Source organism: Sesamum indicum, linkage group LG10 (assembly GCF_026168435.1).
Source record: "Sesamum indicum cultivar Baizhima isolate 11 linkage group LG10, ASM2616843v1, whole genome shotgun sequence".
NCBI lineage: Eukaryota > Viridiplantae > Streptophyta > Magnoliopsida > Lamiales > Pedaliaceae > Sesamum > Sesamum indicum.
The window spans coordinates 7,687,136-7,706,805 of record NC_142666.1 but is presented as its reverse complement, the minus strand read 5'-3'; the positions used below and the strand labels follow the sequence as shown (position 1 = coordinate 7,706,805).

Sequence of the window (19,670 nt, the reverse complement as noted above, 5' to 3'; positions counted from 1 at the left end):
TGAGAAATCATAATAAATTAATATTTTATTTTTTTTCTATAATTCCCAACAAATAGAAATAGTAGTGCCAAAACTCACGGGTCACCTATGGGGTGCGATCCATCCAAGCAGCATAAGGTTGCTGTACAGACAGTTTTGAACACTATATTTGTGGAGAGAATATTTACAAAGAAAACGGCATGAGAACATTTGCACCAACAGGCAATCATGGCGCGCTTCCGTGAACATCTGAGAAAATGAGTTCCAAGCCTCCTTCACCAGAAGACTGGACAATAGATATTAGACTTCAAGATCTTACATTGTATCGAAGAAGTGGACAAATGAGCTCTATCCTTAACTTTATCAAAATCTGATCAAGCAACTGCCTGATGTGAACTAAGTGACTTCAGCTGGCAGATAATCTGTCCTGAGTCCACTACTTTAATGTGAATGCCGTTTTGATCTCCTCCGCCTGCCAAGAAGTTTCAGCATGTTGTCCGTGACATCTGGTGGAGAATTATGATCTTCGTTATGATTATTATCAGATGTGTGAGTTAACCATGCTAACGCTTCTATAGCTGCATCTTTCTCTGCTAGGGCCTTATTTTTCTTTGGTTTCCCCACAAACTGCATCCCTTTGAATTCCACCAATGCTCTGAATTCATTTGTCTTAAGATGTTTTGTTTTATATTTGGGAGGTGAGTGACCAGCTCTCATCAACAGTGTCTGCAGCAAACTCTTGGGATTTGTTCCATCTTTGGTAAACCTATCTTTATCACAGGACTCTCTTGGTCTCTTGCTTTCACGACCAAAAACAAACCTCCCTTCACATTGATCACCCGATACCAACTCCTGTACAGCATGCATCAGATACTTGCCGTCCTTGTCGATGTCCAGGTCGGGATCTTGAAGCTGCATTTTTCAAGATTTAGATATGATGAGAAGCCACGAATCCCACCAGCTTTCAAAATGGTGAATGCCTAACACATTAGCTCAGAGGCATAGCGAGATAATACCACTCCAGTCACAAGCATTCATCAATCAGCAAAACATTAAACGCCAAAAATGCGTATTTTCTACAAATGAAATCCAAGTGAAGAACCACATGTATCCAAACTATCAATTAGATTTTCATCTTCCTGAATCATCGACAGACTTGAAGCTTGTATCTAAACTATCAATTATTGTTTAATGTTTTTCCATGTTATTTGAAGCTTGTATTTATTTTTGTGAAGTTAATTATACAATATTATATTGATTTTGTTGCTATTCTTTTGCCAATATCTTTTTATTTCTATTTTTTAAAATTAATTGATTTTATAATAGTTGTTAGTTACTTTTATAAAATATTAATGTAAGTAAACTCTTAGTATCAAAATAATTCTACTTTATATCATAATATTCTAAAATTATATCTAAAAGTACTACAATACAACAATTAACGTTGCCATTCTCGCTTTCATATATACTATAAAAATAGATGCAGATATAGATTATCAGATTTAAATTGATCAGAATATCATTCTTCTAAAATTATATCTAAATAGTCAAAGTGGAATCAGATGTACTGCTAAATAATTCCCATTTTATTAGAATTTTATTTTATTTTTTTAACTAATTTTTATTTATTATTTAAAAAATTCAAGTAAGGGTACAAATATCTTTTCATAGTAGAAACAAACACTAATGTGATTCTTACTATTATATATAGTATTGATATTGATATAGACCTGATCTTTGGAGGTTATGCCCCTGATTACTCAGTTACAAAGGCACTGTTATAATGGGATTCGCACAGTTATAAAGGCAATAGCATTGCAATTATGTAGAAATGAAATCAGAGTTATCAATTAGCTTAAGATATATATGGTGACCAAATATCCAAAAAGAGAACTTTTGGGTATAAAACTTGGATCTTGTTCAGGGGCCAGGACTACCACCCCATTGTAGAATTTTGGCATACGAATGGACTGTTTGTGTTTCAAAAGGAGACGTAATGAATATGATACACATATGAAGTGCAAGTTGTATCATGCAGAGTCATTTCCTGAAAGTTTTCGAATACGATAAAGCTCCAACACGAAAACCCACTATATAAAAATAATTCATGTTATGCAAATATTCATGGAAGTATATAGACATATTTAAATATGAAAGTAATTAGCAACAGTTTCCAAAAAAAAATGTTCATATTGGCCAAAGTCGGAATCAAATAATGTGATTTCTAGACGATACTTCGAAGAAAAGAAAAAAGTAGCAACTTCATAGAGAAATATAACGAGAAGAAGATTAAGAACTTTTCTTTTGGTTAATTTTTTGGTCATTCATATATTTTCTCAAATGAAAGTAGACCCTGCTGTGTTTGAAACATTTAGAATGTGCCACCAAGTGTGTCAGACATGCCACCAGAAGTGTCAAGATTTTTCAATTCTTGAAATTTAGGAAGAATCAAAGTGGTGGTGAAAGCCTACATTTCCAATGAGGGAACATGCATACAAGATAAAGCCCAAATTAAAAAAGAAATACGACTTTCTGGAAAAGTGACCAAGTGGAGAAACATACATGAAAGACAATAAGGACATGCAAATTTACCTTCTTCTGTATAAGCTTATCAAGCTCCTCCTTTAGCGTCACATAACACTCTGCTAAACTTGGATCCATGAAGAAGTCGATATATCCTTCCAACATTTTAAGATTTCCTGGCTGAAAGGGCACCATAATTAAAGATCAAAAAATATAGATGCTGAAGGAAAATACAATCTGACAAGAGCATTTGCGAATAAAGAAAGTTACCGTAACACCATGGTAAAGTTTACCACCAAACAGGATCAAAATGGAATCAGATACTCCAGTTGAATCACGTATGAATACAGTATTGACTTTCACCTTCTCACCAAACACCAACCATGGGTATTGTATTGTTTGGTAACGTGCATTCACAGAATTCTGGACCAAAAAAGTATTTAAACAAGTCAAGTAATGTGATTGTCACAAACAGATCTTCAGCAACTATTCTGCTACATTAAAAACTTAAATCCATTTAAAGAATGAGGTTCCCTTCCCAAACCTGATGAAGAAACATTATACTGGACTAAGTGATTATGACATCAGATCTTCAGTAAAATAACATTCTACAAAATGGAAAACTTCATTTAAACAAAAGAGGTACAGATGCAGCAACATCAACTTATGACTTTCCAAGGAGACCTAGGACATCATGACTGAATTAGTTCAGAGTTCCAGCTCACCGGGGATGAAATTCTACTTTATCTGTGTGAAGTTATCTCTTAAGGTTTTAAAAAGGTGAAACAAAGTTTTTCCAACTCCCAAGTCGTGATTTGGCATGATATGGACTCATGGAAGTCTTGCTTCCTATATTGACTTTTAATTTGAGTCTGAAAGCTATATGTCTTATTCAAGTGGGAGGCATCTTGAAGCCCATAAACATGCATGTAGTGCTCAAGACTTGACCAAAGTTTGATTAGTTAAAGTTCCCTTACTGAAGATTTCCTGAGACTGATGGAAATCATACTTACAGTGGCCAAAGAAGCTAACGAGAGATACTGTGGACATATCCTCCATCTTTTTTCAATCTTCTTTCCTTTGTTTTCAACCCCCAATGCGAGTTATAATGCCCCTAGACGTAGCTAAATCTATAAGCATTCTCCATTCGGAAGCTAAGTTATCCAACCTAATTAGTCAAATCTACTTGTCTTCTCTCGGAGAAATTAAGTTGAGAAATCTGTAAGGCTGTGAGAACATCACATAATGTTGAAGAAGCATTGTTTAGCAGGTCAACAGGTTGGGCATGCAAGATCATTGATTTTATCATCTAGAAATAATTATTGAACATTATTGATCATTAAGAGTCTTTCAACATCAAGAAATCTATCCAGTGTTTTAATTAAATCTGAACTGGTTCTCCACTTCTGAGTTCTTCCAAATTGTCATTCTTTGGTGCTTTGACTTTCAAAGACATTTATGTGACTAAAACACATGGAACAAGTTGACCATGTTGGACAAGGTCCATTTTTCTACAAAAGATACAAAGGAACAGCAAGAAACACCTCTAATTGAAAAAATGCCAATGCACCCACAATACACAATGTGGACAATATAGTTGTTTTTAGCCCCAACAGAGATTTTACTGAAAAGAAATACATATAATGATAAAAGACAATTAAAAGAATTATACTCAAGCAACTATGCATGTGGGATCTATTCCTCTGTCAGAAGCCAATAACAAGATAAGCCATAGGACATACCGCATAGAGTAACACCTGCCCATCATCCATTGTTTTGAAAGACATTGACGTTTCTCTGTGCTGCAAATAAAGGAAAATATGTGCATCAAACCTAGCATTTAATTCCTTGACTTCAAAAAGCACAACAAACAGAGGAACTCACCACTACAGATGCAATACCAGGAAATAGGCCAGAACAAATAACAGCACGAACCAACGATTGGTTGTGACTTAATCTGTTACTAGTTGCTCCATCTGTGTCTAGCAACCCAGCATCTTTCAAAATGTAGGTAAACTGCTTACGAAGGGAATGGATAGCTTGAAGTGTTTGGACAGAGAGGAAGTTTCTCCAGCAATACTCGTATGCAGATCCTTCTCTGTCTGCATCCTTCCATCCTTCATATGCGCGAACAAGAGCCATATGATCACTATAGTCCTTTGCTGAGAATCTGGACTTGGCGGTCCCAGCTAACTGCATATATAAGTTATATGTAAACCAGCTCATTAATCTCTGCATAGAGACAGCTAATTTCAGAAGTTATTTACACCTCATGTAATATCTTCGTTTGACAAAGAAATGCAAACTTAGTTCTTAATTAATAGGCATGTTCTGCGAACCGACAATACTTTTGAGTTCATTCAATAAAAAGTCTCTCTCTTCTTTGAGTTCCACAGAATTTTAAATCAGACTTCTTGTACCCATACTTCCCAGTATGTGTAGCAGAACACAGACACATCAACTTCTACATGTTTGCACTCTTATGATGCAAATAAATTAATATGCATCTTCTGCGGACCGATAATACTTTGGAGTTCATTCAGAAAAAGGACTCTCTTCTCTGAGTCCCACGGAATTTTAAATCAGACTTCTTTTACCCATACTTCCCAATAGGTGTAGTGAAATACTGAAAACATCACCTTCTACATGTTGGCACTCTTATGATGCAAATGAATGTTCCTAATCCTTTCTTACAGGAGATGCAATTCTTACTGCTTGTTTTGCTAATTGAATGCCCTCTAGTGTTCTTCATGAAGACATTCCAGTCATTATCCCCACAGGGCCTTATTCCATAATCCTCCTATTCTTCGTGGTGTCTGTTTCGTGCACATCTCCTCTCTTGGGTATTCTCTTATGTGTAAAGGTTACCATTGCTATGATCTGGTCTCTTGTAAGTCCTTGACTTTTGCTGACTTCACCTTCTTGGCGTCGATGTCATACTACTAAAGGAACACGAACACCTATCCTTGAAAGATTCCTTTGAATCTCTTCCCTTGCCTATCACCTCTTCTTTCCCTCCTGCTCCTATTTCACATGATCCTACTCAACCAATGCAGGTGTACCCCATTTTCTAAGAGGAAGTATGCCCTTATCTAGTTGAGGAAAATAGTTTACTTGGCACTAAAAAAACCTATTGACAGCCTCCTGCTCCTATTTCACATGATCCTACTCAACCACTGCAGGTGTACCCCATTTTCTAAGAGGAAGTATGCCCTTATCTAGTTGAGGAAAATAGTTTACTTGGCACTAAAAAAACCTATTGACAGGCTTATGGATTTTAATCTTGCTTTTTGGACTGATGAGGGTGAGTATTTGGATGAAGTACATACGTAGTCGGAAAGTTGAGCCATCTAGTTGTCATGTTAACAGATATCTCCTTATCCGAAGAAGTGGTTAGTCATTTAATGGACAAACCCAAACCTAACCCTCAGGTAGATGCTCTTAGGATTCTAAAGTAAATGAAGACCAGCTTGGTAAAGGCTTGCTCTTACACAAGATGGGCACGTGGAAATATCGCTACAAATTACGTTGGATTTAGAAATGGCTGAAAATGAACCTCTGGAACATTGCACCTGTGATCTGGTGAAGTAAGAAGCACACTACAGTTGCTAGATCCAGTAGAGAGAGAAGCTGAATATAGGGGTAAGACACATACTACTAGTGGAACTGAGTTTACCTTACAATAAGCGATTGCCTAGGCATTGTGACATTCAATGGCTACTTATATTGCTAGCAGTCGGATGTTACACGAGAGAACTGAGCAGTAAAGAACCAGAAGATTACTACCTTATTTACTCTTTCAGAAGGGATAAAAGATGTCTTCAGCCAAGCAATTCAAGATTTATGTACGAGTTGATCATGATTAACATACACACCCCAACTTGAAAAGACAGCCACAAAATATGAGTATATGTAGTTTCCTACACACTCTTTACTTTTAACATGGAAAACCGTGGTTCTTCACCATTTTCACCTAAATCCCAGTATATATATAGTTGAGGTTGAGCTATTGAATAAACTCATTAGTTAAGCTTCTATCATCTTACACAATAAAAATGGAAACACTATCAATCCATCGAAATTCATAAAACAAGGTTAGACATGGGAATCTGCAAATGTATCCCTCTCCAGTGATTACATGTATAAGAGCAGTGCGCACCTACCTTCACCTTCGATATAGGTCATTTTAGAACTTGTACTTCCTGTTCTCACAAATTCAACCTAATTATAAGATTGTGGTTTTGTCAAATGTTGACAGTTTTTTCCTTATCTCATGGATTTCCCAAATCAAATCAGGCTAAATAAAGCTATATGAGTTTAATTCCTTAAGATCCCAAGATGATAGTTGTTAAGCACTTAAGGATCACAGCTACACACAACAGCTTTTCCAAATACAGATAATGATCATGCGAGCATGAGACTAATTGGAGGCATGTTGAAATGAAACAGGTTTTGATAACATATCTTTTAGAAGATGGCAACAAGAAATAAATATTAGAAACTAACTAGATCATCATTCAATTCTTATATTAACTAAAATATTGTATGAATAATATATATATATTAGAGGATACTTTCACACTAAAATCAACATTCAATCTCCCTACATAACCCCTTTCTTACCTTGTACAGGAAACAGAGGTCATTCCTCATCACCCAAATCTAGTAATTTACACAAAATACTTGACAGATAAAGAAACATCAAAATACACATAATCTGGTTCAACCAGTGATTACGCAAACTTCTTCAGGAAGTAGCATAGTAATACTTGTAACTTGCCACTCCTTGGACAGCATAATTAAAGCCAACAGTCCCACAACCCCAAGCCTTATTAGAATGAAACAGAAAATAAATGAGATTTTAATTATAGCAAACTGCACTATTGTAAAATTGCAGACCAAACTTTTGTACGTCCTGCTCATAAATCATGAAGCAGCCAATAACATCTTTTAAAAATACAGTAGGGTTATTGTCACTGTGTCTTCTTTGTTATACAGGTGGGAGATGCCAATATCTCATGTGTTTTTGAGGAGCTTTCTACTTTTTACCCAAAAAGAATTGTTCAATAAGTGCATAGCAATGGCCAGTTCAGTAAATTGCCATGCCCTCAAATTGACTCCTCGATATAATAGCTACGGACAACAAAACAATCACACTTGAAATAATAAGAACTAGATAAATAAAACTCCATTGACAAGAAAAAGGCATTTGGCAGTGACAAGAAATATTATGCTGCTGACTTACATCCTTCTTATCTTGAGGCAAAAGAAAAGGATCCCTAACACTGAGGCCAGATACAATAGTCAAAATAGGGTCAAAGCAGCGCATAATAGCACCCATAATTAGCATTTTCCCCAGCTTAGGATCAACTGGAAGCACTGTCAAGAACTTACCTGATCAATTGAGGATAGAAGTTAATGCAAATAAAAGGTGAAAGGTACACATATCAAGAACTTATAAGAGAAGTACACTATAAGATGTTGTCTAATTCACGCACCAAGATGTGTTAGGTTCTCATTTTCATCTAATGCATCAATCATCTTCAAAAAATCAACAGCATTTTGCACCTGAAATTTTCAGAACGAATAGATCAAGAAAAAATCACTGCACTGAGTAAGGAAAGAAAACAGGTGAAATAATTTTATATTCTTAACAATACGTTACATATAGAATTATTGCCTACTTTCTTAAGGCCCGAAAATTGGAAAAGGGAAAAGGAATAACAAAAACTCAAACCTCAAAGATGCAGAGAGAGAGAGGGAGCAGAACAAGAGGTAAATTTTTAAATTCTAGAGAAGACATCTGCAACTCTAGAATTTGGTGCGAACCCATTGACTACAAAATATTTGTAGATCAGCACATCATTCAGAAATGATTAGCAGCTGCAATATTATCACTATGCTATTCAATAGTTAAGTGCAAGATCTTGCACAAAATTTTCAAATGTCAGTTAATAAGCTTTGGTCATCAATCTGCAGAATTGGTTCATGGACATAATAAATCCTTGAGAATTGTTTCCACTCAAGAGTCACCAAAATCATATTTATCATGTTAAGATGTGAGGGATCAAAACTTAAGCATCTTATTACTATCCACTAACTTCCAACAATGGATATTAGCCCCAAATATGCGGGATAATGAAAAGGTAATGGTTATTGACTGGTCAAGATATTACAAAACCTACTGCTTCTAAATGAAGGAAATAGCCCCGCTCAAGAGATGACTAAATAAGGCTTTCTTTACCAGTACTTTTTTCATACGCCTTACAGGAAAGAAAGCTGATCCTCAGAGTTTAGTTTTATGTCCTTGCAAGTATACATATAATGTGACACCATGACAACATGAGAATTCACAGCCAGAAAGAAGAAACATCAAGAAACAAAATACTTTGAATAATGTAGAGCACATCAAAACCCCAGATCCCTTGAGTTTTGCTTATAATGAACTCTTCACAACTTAGTCAAAATGATTTAGCCATTTAATGTACAAAGAGTAGCTGGTCATCTGTCTACAAATCCTTATACTCACAAGGAAAACAGTCAGATATGTCGAAAGCAAATGAAAATTGTATCAGGTGTTTCCACAAGAATCCACATCTCCCCTTTAAAAGCTCCCTACTTTAAGTAATGCTTCTAGTCATATAATAAACACTAACTGAGAAACAAAATGCTAAGTTAAACACATCTCTATAGCTACATGCATCCTATACCAACTTGGATCTTTCAAGCCTTTTTCTTGCACCATAACATTATTACCGGCCATTGATAATAAAAGTTACTCCAAGCTAGAGCATGAACATTTGCAATCCATGAAAGGTTATTCCTAGGCTAAAGCATTACATCATGGAAAGTTCAAAGATCCACAGTAGGCTTCTTAAGATTTATTAGTTATAAAGTTCAGTAATCTAAATCTAAGCTAGTCTAAGACAACGAAGAAGCATAACAGGAACTTTAAACTAAGAGAAATATTATCAATTTTCTTCCGAATGCTTAAAATAGATCTCTAATTTTATCTTTCATTACATCATTTCCACCTCAAAACAATGCAAGGATGGTCCGTACCAAAACAAGAATCTGGATTCCCAGAGTTCCAAGTTGCAAGGTAGAGAGTTTTGGGACAATGGCAAGAGTGGGTTTCTGAAGATACTAGTGAGACCAGTGGATAAAAATTCACCCATTCTCCATCACTAAATGGTTATTTCAACTCATGAGGAAGTACTATTGAGACTTATCAAGCATGATTGTCCATCTCCAATTGAAGAATTATAAAAGGAAATTTATAACTTTGCCTAGATGGAAGGATGACATAAATTTCTACATTTTATGCCTTTCTAAAATATTTTTTTAGAATATAAATACAAAGCCCTAGGAAAAAAAGTAGTTCCTTACAGCCAATGGTTCAGGCGGCTGAAGAGCAGCAGACAGAAAATCTCCAATACTTTCAACTTCTAAACTTTTAATTTGCAAGCAGAGAGAGTTCAAGGGGGTTCTTAAAAGTTCAGGAAGTTGATATTCAGCAAAAGCTTCAAAAACACATCGTGGATATAGGTGGTAGCACTCGCCTGGCTGCACACGACCAGCCCTGCCCCTTCTCTGCAACCAAATAGATAACATGAAGCAACAATAGTCACTACACAAACAAAGACGAGGATAATTTAGTAATAACAAATAAAATTGAAGAAAATGCATGACATGAAATCAGCTAACCCTCGTTATAGCTTGACATTATAAAAATGGTATGACACAGTTTTAAGTATGGCCTATTGTATATTGGAACTGCTTCACGGTATTATATGGAGATAAATTCAAAAACTCAGCAACACAGTGAAATTCAAATACACTGCAGACACGTGCAGCACCAACAATGTACTGAAATTAAGCCTCTTCTCGAATTAACTTGTGAAGCAATTAAGTCTCTTTCCATTTCATCAGATTATGCATCTTTTTTTTCTTTGCCAAACATACAGCATCAGAAAGCAAGAAAATGTAACCAAAAACATAAAACTCACTTGCCGAGCAGAAGCTTGGGAGATCCATGAAGGCAACAAACATGGTGTGTTATTAAGGGCATCATAAGTGGTCTCCTTCGCTTTTCCACAGTCAACAACAAAAACTATGTCATTAATTGTAATACTTGCCTCGGCCATATTTGTGGCTAGTATTATTTTGCGAACATTAGGAGGTGGCTTCTCAAATATGAGTTTCTGTAACACAAAAAACCTCAGAGTTTGGTCAACCAATTTAATTTTCAATCAAGAAAAAGAAAACATACTAACAACAGAAAAGATTATGCATTGGAGAAAATCCCATGAGAAGCAAGTTATGCATATCAAATAAATTGGAGTTGGCAAGACAAAACACAATAAACACAAACAAATTATAGCTTGAAAAACAAAATATGAAGAATTAAAATAAACATCTAAATGATTCAGACAAGCAAGACAACTGAATGCAGCACGAAGAAAGATAAGAATAACAATGATTATGGTAAGATGGAGATGCTTCAAGAAAGCAATAACAAATATAAAGTTCCTGGAGTTCAGAAACACTGTACCTGTTCGGAGGTTGCCATTGAACCATGGCATGTAAGCAAAAGGACTCTATTGGGGTCTCCTAAGAGAGGGTGAGCTTTTATTTGATCCCTCAAACAGCTAATATCCTCCCACCCTGTCATAAATACTAACACAGCACCAGGGCGCTCCTTGCGACATATGTGACACAGTACAGCTTCAATAAGGTTAAATCCAACACAATCTGGTGTCCAGCACGACAAGGACTCGTGTACCCTGGAGCTATAATTCTCAAAATTTGATTTACTCAGCGCTTCCTGTCCATAAAATGATAGTATAAGCAGATCTTATTAGATGAAATTTATTGCTAAAGTCATATAAGTGCAATAAACGAATTCTTTTGGTATATTAAAGGTTACACAACCACGATAAAAAATAACAGTTACAAGAAAAGAGAGAACAGACTGCAACAGTGAAGTATGGCAATGAAAACAGAAATACACAATTTCATAATATAAACAGCAAAAATTAAATCGAGCCCTACTGGTATGAAACATGACAATTGCCCGGCTCTTCCTTGACGGTATGGATCCCAATAAAGTGCAGATAATACAGTAAGCAGTATTCAAAATTCAAGGAAAAAGATATATAAACAATAATACTAGTATAACCACCTGAGAAAACAAACCCAAATAACAACATGAAAGTTCCTCCAATTACGTTTTTCCATAATTGAGTCCCTACAGCAAAATTCAAGAACTAGTTTTTCTAGTGTAAATTGTAGCTTTCTTTGCTACAGAAATCAATGTTTTCAAAACTGGACCAGCGATAGAACCAGTCAAGTTATGAGTCACCTTTACTGGATCACTTGTCCGATTGGTCGGCCCGGATTCAGTAAAATACTTAACCAAGAAGTTAGCAAGCGCGAATGCAAGAAACCTAACAAAGCAAATTCCAGATAGTAAGATAAAACAACTATATGTTAGGATCGGGATCATAAGATGTTAAAGCTTGGTTCCTTCCCTCACATTATACAGTCTCTCACTTTATACAGTCGCAATCTCTTCAAAGAATTTAGCATTATTAATTCAAATGGCGTACCATATAGACTTGGCGCTTCAATCATACAGAACCAAGTGTTATTATTTGCATTAAGTAGGTGAATTGTATTCCAACACTAGGGGTTGAATTATTGAAAGAAGAGAAGATGTATAAGTTACATATCTTCCCAGAAACAAGTCCTACACGCTAAGCAATGAAATGACGAAACCCAAAGCAGCACATACAATAAGAGCAACGGGAAAATTTTATTAGCATTCTCAATGTAGGTCACATGTCAATTAGAGTATCCTACCTCAACAAGATTAGTGATTTGATTTTTCCTTTTCCTTGGAGCTAGTTGTCTTTGAGTCTTCCACATCTTCTCTTGGCCATAATCGTCTACTTGGTTGAATGAAGTCAGCTTATACCCAGTCATTTCCAGTATATCTTCCAGAAAATGAGCTCTTACAGGATAGGTGAAACCCTGCATCCACATGAAACACTCCCTATTCACATGGTACATAATAATAAAAAATATATAGCCTAATGAAAATTAAACATATTCAGGCCAAACATTATCAATTACCAAGAATGCCACGAGTAAATAAGTTCAAGTGCCTCATCTTTAGGAGACTCATTACTGGTCAGTGGCAACCAGGAAATAAAATTCGCCATTCAGAACAACAGAAAAACTCAACTAAGCAAGGATAGGGAAAAGAGGGCGAGCTAGAACGAGAATAAGAACTAATTTTAAGTTTCAGAACAAGAAGCTACGGTACAGTTAACTCATGGAGGTTGCATCCAAATCTAGAAATACTTTGAAATTGCACATGAAGAATTTTATACACGAGACTCTGTCCTACAAAAGCAAATTCTTGCACGAAACTGTTCGACACCAGAAACTCTTAACTTGATTAGGGTTTTTTCTAACATTAACTTACAGGAATGTGAATCATTGGTGCTTCACCAAAATAACTCGAAAATAGATCAGCATTCAGAGTTGCACTCATCAAGATCAATCTCAAATCGCGCCGCCGTGGAAGAAGATCCTTCAAGACAATCAACAAGAAGTCTGGTAAAGGAAGGAATGGCATGTCAAGAATCCGATGACAATAGGAAACATCCAATCAAAAAAACAAAAAAAACAAAAAAAAACAACTAAATCCATGTACTTATATATCACCTTCATTCATGCCTCGCTCATGAATTTCATCAACAAAAACATGAGTTACGCCATCAAGGTTTCTATCACTCAAGAGCCTACGGAGCAGAATTCCACTGGTACAAAAGAGCAAATGTGTGTTCTTGCTTTTCATTCCCTCCAATCTTACTTTAAATCCAACCTAACAAAAAATATCTCCGTTCAAGACAGCAAAAGGAGAAGTTTCGAAATTGGTAATAAGTTTTTTGGCATTCACTTAACTCACTAAAATAATTGGACACTTAAATTTGAATGAAACAAGTTGAAAGGAAGAATGTAGAAAGCAGGCATACTGATTCCCCAAGAGGCTCTCCCCTCTCAGCAGAAACTCTTTCTGCAACAGCCATGGCTGATATTCTTCGAGGTTGTGTACAGATAATGCTACAAAATGCTCCCCGACCGGACTCTATTTCAGACTCCAAAATATATTGAGGAAGTTGAGTGGTTTTACCACATCCAGTCTCCCCAGAAATCACCACAACCTATTGTCACAAGGAAAATAAGAACCATATTTACGCAAATACAACATGTAGTTACAGGAAAGAACCGCAAAACCAAAAAGATGTAATACGAACCATGAAGTGTTATATTTGAGAAACAAGACACACAATTTAGCAAGAATTGTACAAAATACTAGACATGGCTGAGTACTAAATCCCTGTTCACATAATTTAAGAAAAATCTTCAGGCAAAAAATCGAAGAGTGCCAAAAATTTAAGGATATAGTTGTGCATAGCAGATCAAAGTAGTAAAAAAACTTGTCTCAAGAACATGGAACATGCATCCTTCATCAGTCTAACTACATCACATAGAAAGATCTCCAACAAAGGAAACCATCAGAAGGAGGAGAGTAAAATTCTTATAACTCCCATGATGATCACTCTTAGACCTCCTTCAAAGATGTTTAAAAACACAGAAAACCAAAAGTGTCTCAAATATCTACCACAAGAATTCTGCCTCTGTTCATTGTGCCAGATAGTTCCTTGTAGAAATAATTTGACATACACTCATCTAAGAAGGATACACCTCGTAGAAATAAGTTGACATACATGATTTTTGCTGTTCAGTCTATCTGAGATCAAAAGCAATCTTTGCTCTTCAGTCTATCTGAGATCTGATATACATGCTTATGATGGTGCAGATGGTAAAAGGAGCAAGCATGGGGTTTGCACAACCAATCTCATCAATCTTCAGAATTTTAAACACATGTTTCCATAAACTTTATTTCACCAGGAATATGCTCAACAAGAAAATGAAGTGGACGGGTATTCAAATGGAAATGATTAATTCTCGTTGCATTTTATTCTTTTCATGTGTACATTTAGGAAAAAAACACCAACAATAAAAGGGAAAAGGTCTAGATTTGGTACCCATGGTTCACAAGTAGAAATGTAGGGAGCTCAAAAGGTTAGTTAGATGCAGAAAAAATAAGTAAAACAACCAATTGTCAAGCACAATCCGACACCCACAGAAGTAAGAACCATCCTCTAAGCAAAAGTTATATTCAACACGATGCGTTAACCTCCTTCGATGAAATAGAACCTCAAGTCTCTACGAGGAGCAAACTTTGTTCACCACTTACCCTCTCACTGGCGATAGATAGTGCAAGTGAAAATCACAAACACATAGTACAGAGTTCTAGAACTAAACCTGATTCCTCGCAATTGCTTGAAGGAGCCTTTCCTTCTCCATGAACGCAGGGAGAGACTTCCTGAAGTCCAGCATTCTCCTACCTTCAGGTGATTCCTGTATGGAAACCCATATTACCAGCTAACCAAGCCCCAAAATATAAGATTCTCAAGCATTAATGAGAAAGTATAGTTAAGCTCAAGAAATCAAAATCAGAATGCTTATGAATATGTGAAAAACAATGCATACATAGTCCTCCACTTATATAAGAGGCAAAATCCATAACTCCTTTGTGTATTGGAATCTAAATTTGACAGGCCAATGATGTCTGGACGACTGGATCTGCAAATAGAGTATGCTTGTGCATTACATGCAAATCCACCACCTCTCAAATAGATCTAACCCTGAGTTCTTCGACTCTCTAAAAGCCTGAATAAGTATGCCATACCATTTAATATAGGGAAGTGTGAGCACAGATTTCCTCAAAAGCAGTCAACAACCACTTCTATAAATACTCTTGGACACAACAAAAAGGAAGGCAAGAAAATCTAAAACCAACATCCACAAATGAGGATTGGAATCTGATACAGTAGATCTTGTGCTAAAACAATTGAATATTCAAGAGCTGATGCATACTGCTAAATGAACATTTGAAATCAGATGAACTTTTTGGCCCATATCAATATGAAGCAGGTACGAAACAGGCATCTCTGACGGATCAAGCTAGCATGCATGACGACAAATACTCACATTGAAATCAAATGCACACCTGCCAAGCTCTCTGCATATTTCGCATGCGCAAGCTGCGCCGCTGTAGAACTCTCTCCATAACAGAACCATCAAGGAAAGAATCTGAATGTTCAGCAGGTTCGACATTTTCAAGCTGATTGACCTTCATTTTATCTGAAGTGTCACCCACTTCATCAGAGTTCACAATTCTTCTGTCAAGATGTTCTTGGAGCAAACCTTCCACCCTTCTTTGCAAGCTCAAGGGGATGACAACCTGATCAAGTGAACCAACACTTGAAAACTAAATACAATTCCGGCTGATAACCTATATGGCTATATCATAATTGTCATACATTTCCTATTGTGGGTGAATATAAAATAATACAGACATTTATAAAAGAAGCATCCTAACTCAGAACAACGGACATAAACACTATGTAAAGCAGAAAGCTAATGCTCATCCTTCCCAAGTGAATTAGCATTTAGATACGCACGAGGGTTGAAAAGGTCATAGTCTTTGGAATTTTTAAATCTTTTCCATCAAAATTTACGGTTTAGAGTTGATGGGGTACGTTTTTACACTAAGTCAGAGGATACATTCGGAAAAAATTGTTGCTTTAGAAGTAGGAGATATCTATGCACAGGCTAAAAATAAAATAGGAACATTTAATGAGAGGGAGTATTAAGGTGCACCTACAGTGATTGAGATAATATTGCCAATATTAACAAAAATAGAGCAAAATGCTCCGAAGAAATACGTGATCATAACAATATGACAAGATTAAAATTTCCTCTTGGTGCTGTCATAGTAAATTGTGGTATTAAAACAGTATTTGGGATCAGTGCCAGGCACAGGTGGTGCTTGCAAGATTTTGCTTTTTAGAAGTGTTGAATTCAAGTGATTTTAAGAAATAGGAGCAAGATTGGAGAGTGTTAAAACTTAATTGAAAGTCTAGTTAAAAAGTGGGAATTGAGTGTTTGGTGAAAGATCAAAATATCAATCAAATTAACCCTTTTGGCAGCATTCTTGAATATTGCGAACATTTGGAGGAGAAAACCTAGAAGTTGGAAGAAGCACTCATAGAGCTTTTGGCTTTTGCCAGAAAGAAGGTAAACTTTTGGGTCTGAGAAGCAACAACAACAATTTCAAACTCATATTCTAAATCAATTTAGAAAAAGCTCATCATCGATCTTTGCAAACACCCATATAGTAGAGTTCCTTGTTCTGAAGATTCACAACGCAAATCAGTTGTAGAGGGTCACGCCATGGTGGATATCGGTATTTATTAAGGTAATAGAAGTGAGGTAGTGACCTGGCGCAAACATTAAATAAGTGCATCCATGGGTGACTGGATGTATTGTCTTACCTCCCTTTGAGGCCTCTTATCATCCAGATCTGGCCTGTAGTTGGGAAGAGGAACCTTGCTGGCAACTACCACTTTCCCGTATATTTCACTGAACAGTGAGATTAACAGTGTTTCAGGTATAGCTGAATAAATAACAACCAAACATGGGAATTATTTGAAGTACAATTTCCTACCAGTAAAGCCCCATTCGTTTGGCAAGGCTAGATATTTGTTCGAAGTCCCTCCGGTCCCTTTTATCTTTGGACACTATTTCTTGATCCTTATCACTTCGTACCAACATGCTAAGTTTCCATTTCCATTCATCAATATTCGCCACTGATGATGAGACCTACATTAGAACATATTCAGAGTAATTACTTTCCATTTTGGGTTACTATCCAAGTTTAAGTCATACAATTAATTAAAAAAGAAATGGTCGTGCAGCTGAAGACATTGATGCATAGGTGGAACTGCAAATGTCTCACTGCCTATCACAAAACAATTAATCAGAAAAACAATGTCTTAACAAACAATTTGAAATGGTGTTCCAACAATTATTTGGAGCAAATTTCAAATGGGAAATCTTCTTCAAACTACTCATTACATTTGTTGATTCATATAAACCTTCACTCACTCCAATCTTCCATGAAAAGATATTATCTTTTTCTCCAAAACATACATAAATAATTAAGAGGGTGTTATATTGGAGCCATTCCCAGAAATCCCAAAAACAACTTACCGAACTAAGAATTCAAGCCCTAATTGCATCAAAAACACAAAAAGGCAAAACCAAGCATATGCAAAACATTAAAAACACAGGAGAAGAGAATGAATTACCGGATGGTTTTCGTAGTCGCATTCATATTCATCGTCGGAGAACTGCTCGACAGCGTAGCCAGAGAAGCCACGTCGAACTACAACAGAGTAATAAGTCAAAATCTGCGACTGGAGCCGACGAGAACTTACAGCAACATTGGCAAAACCAGTATACTCTCCATTTGATAGAACTCTTGGATTCGGCGAAAATGAAGGGGAAGAAAGACCCGCAGATTTTCTGGCGGCTCGTGCAAGAAAAACTCTCAGCCGAGAATGCATTGTTGGTGGGAAGGTGATTGGACCATGGCGGGTTTACCCTTCTCTATTTTGTGCCTTCTTTACCGGGGGGCTTTGGAGTTGCTGCGGATAAAGCATCCGTTGTGTATGATATCAGCAAATAAATGTCACGTCGTCCCAATATAAAAGTGGAAACCAAAAGAAAAATTACCAATGATGGTTGCCCTTCTGTCACCAGAGGGAGGCTCAATCTGCTTCAGAAGAACAAAACAAAAAATTTCGTAGACGGGTTTGCAAAATTTGAAGTATGCTAGAATGACAGAATTAAGGAGTGAAAAGAAGTGTCCTTATCTACTCCCTCTTAGTCCACTAATGAAGGTAATTATTAAATGACCAAAATATCCTTGTTTTTTAAATGATTTTACTGTTAATGGCACGATTCGCGCGTTTATATTTGAATCGGGTCATCCAACCCGACCCGCTTGATCCGGGTCTATGGAGTCAACCCATCTATCTAGCCGTTGGATTGCATAACTTAAGAGCACTCGGATGATGCCACGTGTCACACGCCCATGCAGTACCGTACCACTATATATACTCGCATTATGAATATTTCAGCAAGCACATTTTTATTACTTTTTCTGAATCTTAATCGTCCTCACCTGATCGCTTTCTACCCCACATTTCTAACTTAAGCATCGGAGGGCCTTCGCTGGGGCTACCCAGCTAGTCTTACGTTTGCTCTGTTCTCAAGATCTACTAATAGGAAGCTCGAAAGAAGGATCCAGCGACCCGATCCGGAATTTGTGCGACCTACATCATTCATAGATAAGGAGAATTACTTTCTTACATTTAAAACAAGTCTTACCCTATTTAATCGGTCGTTTTAGATAATTTGACGTGTTAAAAAAATTTTGCCAGTGCGCCAAATAACACTAAGAGCATGCATCTTAACACTTGCAAAAAGGAATTTATAAAAACCTACAAAAATTGCTCCTACAAACTATACCTTTTTATCTAAGGATCATCGATAAGTGAACTAAAAAGTCCAAAAATATGGAGCAGAGGTATATTCATAACCATTTAGCAATGTACCACAGATAGAACTCATTTGCATCATTCTTGGAAACACAAAACCACCATATATAAAAGTCATCTCAAATATGATACAAACCATTTTATCAGAAAAACAGAGTACCCCCAATTTCAAGCAAAAGTAATAAGGTGAACCTGTACGTACTAAGTTCTTATGAACAAATATAAGGGAGGTGGAGATTATCCAATCGAACAATACCTTTCACTTTACCTGCAATCTATTCTGGACTGAGTATGGAAAAGGCTTTGGCAGAATAAGCTTGGTTAGCAAAAAAATCAGTGGTTTTATTTCCTTCTCGGTAGATATGGGAGATTTTGGTTTCCAAACTTCTCATGCGTCCTGGTTTTTTGGAGAAGGTGTTGCAAGTTCCAAGCTCCTTAACATGGATTTCCAAGATTTTGATGACATTTGATGCATCCACTTCAATCAAAATCTTATGAAGGCTTTTATCTTTGCAGATTGTAGTTATCTAAATATAGCCTTCAACATAGCTCGGACATTAGAACATGCTCTGAGGGGCTCCTGAATGCAAAGAAGATCCCCCCAAAATGGTCTCGAAGTAA

The 19,670-nt window shown here is 36.4% G+C and overlaps 1 protein-coding gene across 2 annotated transcripts; it reads right to left on the bottom strand.

Annotated features, from left to right (window-relative positions):
- On the bottom strand, nt 1–18,334 carry ABO6 (DEA(D/H)-box RNA helicase family protein). 2 transcript variants are annotated; one of them, XM_020697333.2, is made up of 20 exons: nt 18,223–18,334; nt 17,796–18,134; nt 17,153–17,307; nt 16,980–17,067; nt 15,653–15,886; nt 14,905–15,000; nt 13,548–13,736; nt 13,237–13,396; nt 12,995–13,125; nt 12,367–12,537; nt 11,057–11,329; nt 10,512–10,706; nt 9,892–10,095; nt 8,001–8,070; nt 7,748–7,896; nt 4,387–4,695; nt 4,245–4,304; nt 2,773–2,925; nt 2,572–2,682; nt 1–891 (listed from the first exon to the last, which is right to left on the bottom strand). In XM_020697333.2, the coding sequence occupies exons 2-20, from the start codon at nt 18,051–18,053 to the stop codon at nt 421–423; spliced, it is 3,477 nt and encodes a 1,158-aa protein (XP_020552992.1). In that variant the 5' UTR covers nt 18,054–18,134; nt 18,223–18,334; the 3' UTR covers nt 1–420. The 2 variants fall into 2 exon arrangements, with proteins under 2 accessions (XP_020552992.1, XP_088741937.1); XM_088885811.1 differs by lacking the exons at nt 17,153–17,307; nt 17,796–18,134; nt 18,223–18,334 and having other exon boundaries at nt 15,634–15,886.
- Nucleotides 18,335–19,670: the final 1,336 nt, after the last annotated feature.

Coding starts and splice junctions, on each gene's coding strand:
- ABO6 (XM_020697333.2), bottom strand. CDS start 18,053: ATGCATTCTCGGCTGAGAGTTTTTCTTGCACGAGCCGCCAGAAAATCT. Junction 4,305..4,386: donor CTGGTATTGCATCTGTAGTG/GTGAGTTCCTCT, acceptor CTTTATTTGCAG/CACAGAGAAACGTCAATGTC. Junction 2,926..4,244: donor GGCAGGTGTTACTCTATGCG/GTATGTCCTATG, acceptor TTTTTGGTCCAG/AATTCTGTGAATGCACGTTA.